Raw genomic sequence first — 900 nt, 5'->3', positions numbered from 1 at the left:
AAACAGAGGTAAATTGTTAAAATTTGAAGGTTTTTACACCAAATTACACTAATTTTTTCAAAATTTTGTAGGTTTTCTCACCTTCAAAGATAAAATTCAGAGGTAAATTTGAAAATTTGTAGGTGAGATTACACTAAACCTAGGTTTTTTTCGAGCACTGGTAGGTACATACCGATGGTCCATGACCATATATAGCAGACGTAATGCAAAGTCAGCGTTATCGTCCCGGCCACAAAACTGTGCCAGGATATCAATCAGCTCCATGGTTCTGAAGGACAAAAAGAGAACAGATCAGGAGTCAGAACGGAGAGAGAGAGAGAGAGAGAGAGTTAGAGAGAGCCAGAGTCGCTTACGATAGGTGGTTCGATATGTTGCGGATCATTAACGTCGACCTCTTGGCGGCCGGAACGAACTCTGGCGCATCCGCATTCAAGCGTCTCTGGGCCGAGTTTGATCCGCATGTCACGTCACTTGCTGCCGCTGAGCCTGGTGCTCTAATTAGCGCTGCCGGTATAAATTCTGCTGCATCTGGATTCAAAGAAATTATGGCTGCGCCTGGAACGAACTCCTCTGCTTCCGCTCGAAGCTGCTGCTTACAACTGCTGGACGACTCCTGTGCTTGCAATATACATATAATTCGTTAGCGTTAGTATTATTTCTCACCTGCAGACACGTCTCGCTTGATGACGTTGTGCTTTGAAGCCACCGTGCAGTTCTAACCTCATTTGCGTCCTCTTCGAGGACCTGAGCTTTTCCGATTGGAGATCCCTGGATCCCTGGAAAAAATAAGAAACCCCTCCATGTCCACTTATGTGCTACACTTACATATTTTGAGGTGGACCCCTGGCCCACTATTAGCAAGGGAAACCTTGGGGAGAGGACGTATGATGAAGGAATTTG

At 45.6% G+C, this 900-nt stretch overlaps 1 protein-coding gene across 1 annotated transcript; it reads left to right on the top strand.

The window, feature by feature from the left end:
* The first annotated feature begins 368 nt into the window (after positions 1 to 368).
* Positions 369 to 644, top strand: LOC147453228 (uncharacterized). Its single transcript, XM_086519116.1, has one exon. It carries the CDS (start codon positions 369 to 371, stop codon positions 642 to 644), a length of 276 nt encoding a protein of 91 aa, XP_086375242.1.
* The last annotated feature ends 256 nt before the right edge of the window (positions 645 to 900 follow it).

The sequence above is a fragment of the Adiantum capillus-veneris genome, chromosome 8, assembly GCF_014529385.1.
Source record: "Adiantum capillus-veneris isolate H3 chromosome 8, ASM1452938v2, whole genome shotgun sequence".
NCBI lineage: Eukaryota > Viridiplantae > Streptophyta > Polypodiopsida > Polypodiales > Pteridaceae > Adiantum > Adiantum capillus-veneris.
This window is presented reverse-complemented; position numbering and strand designations above follow the sequence as displayed.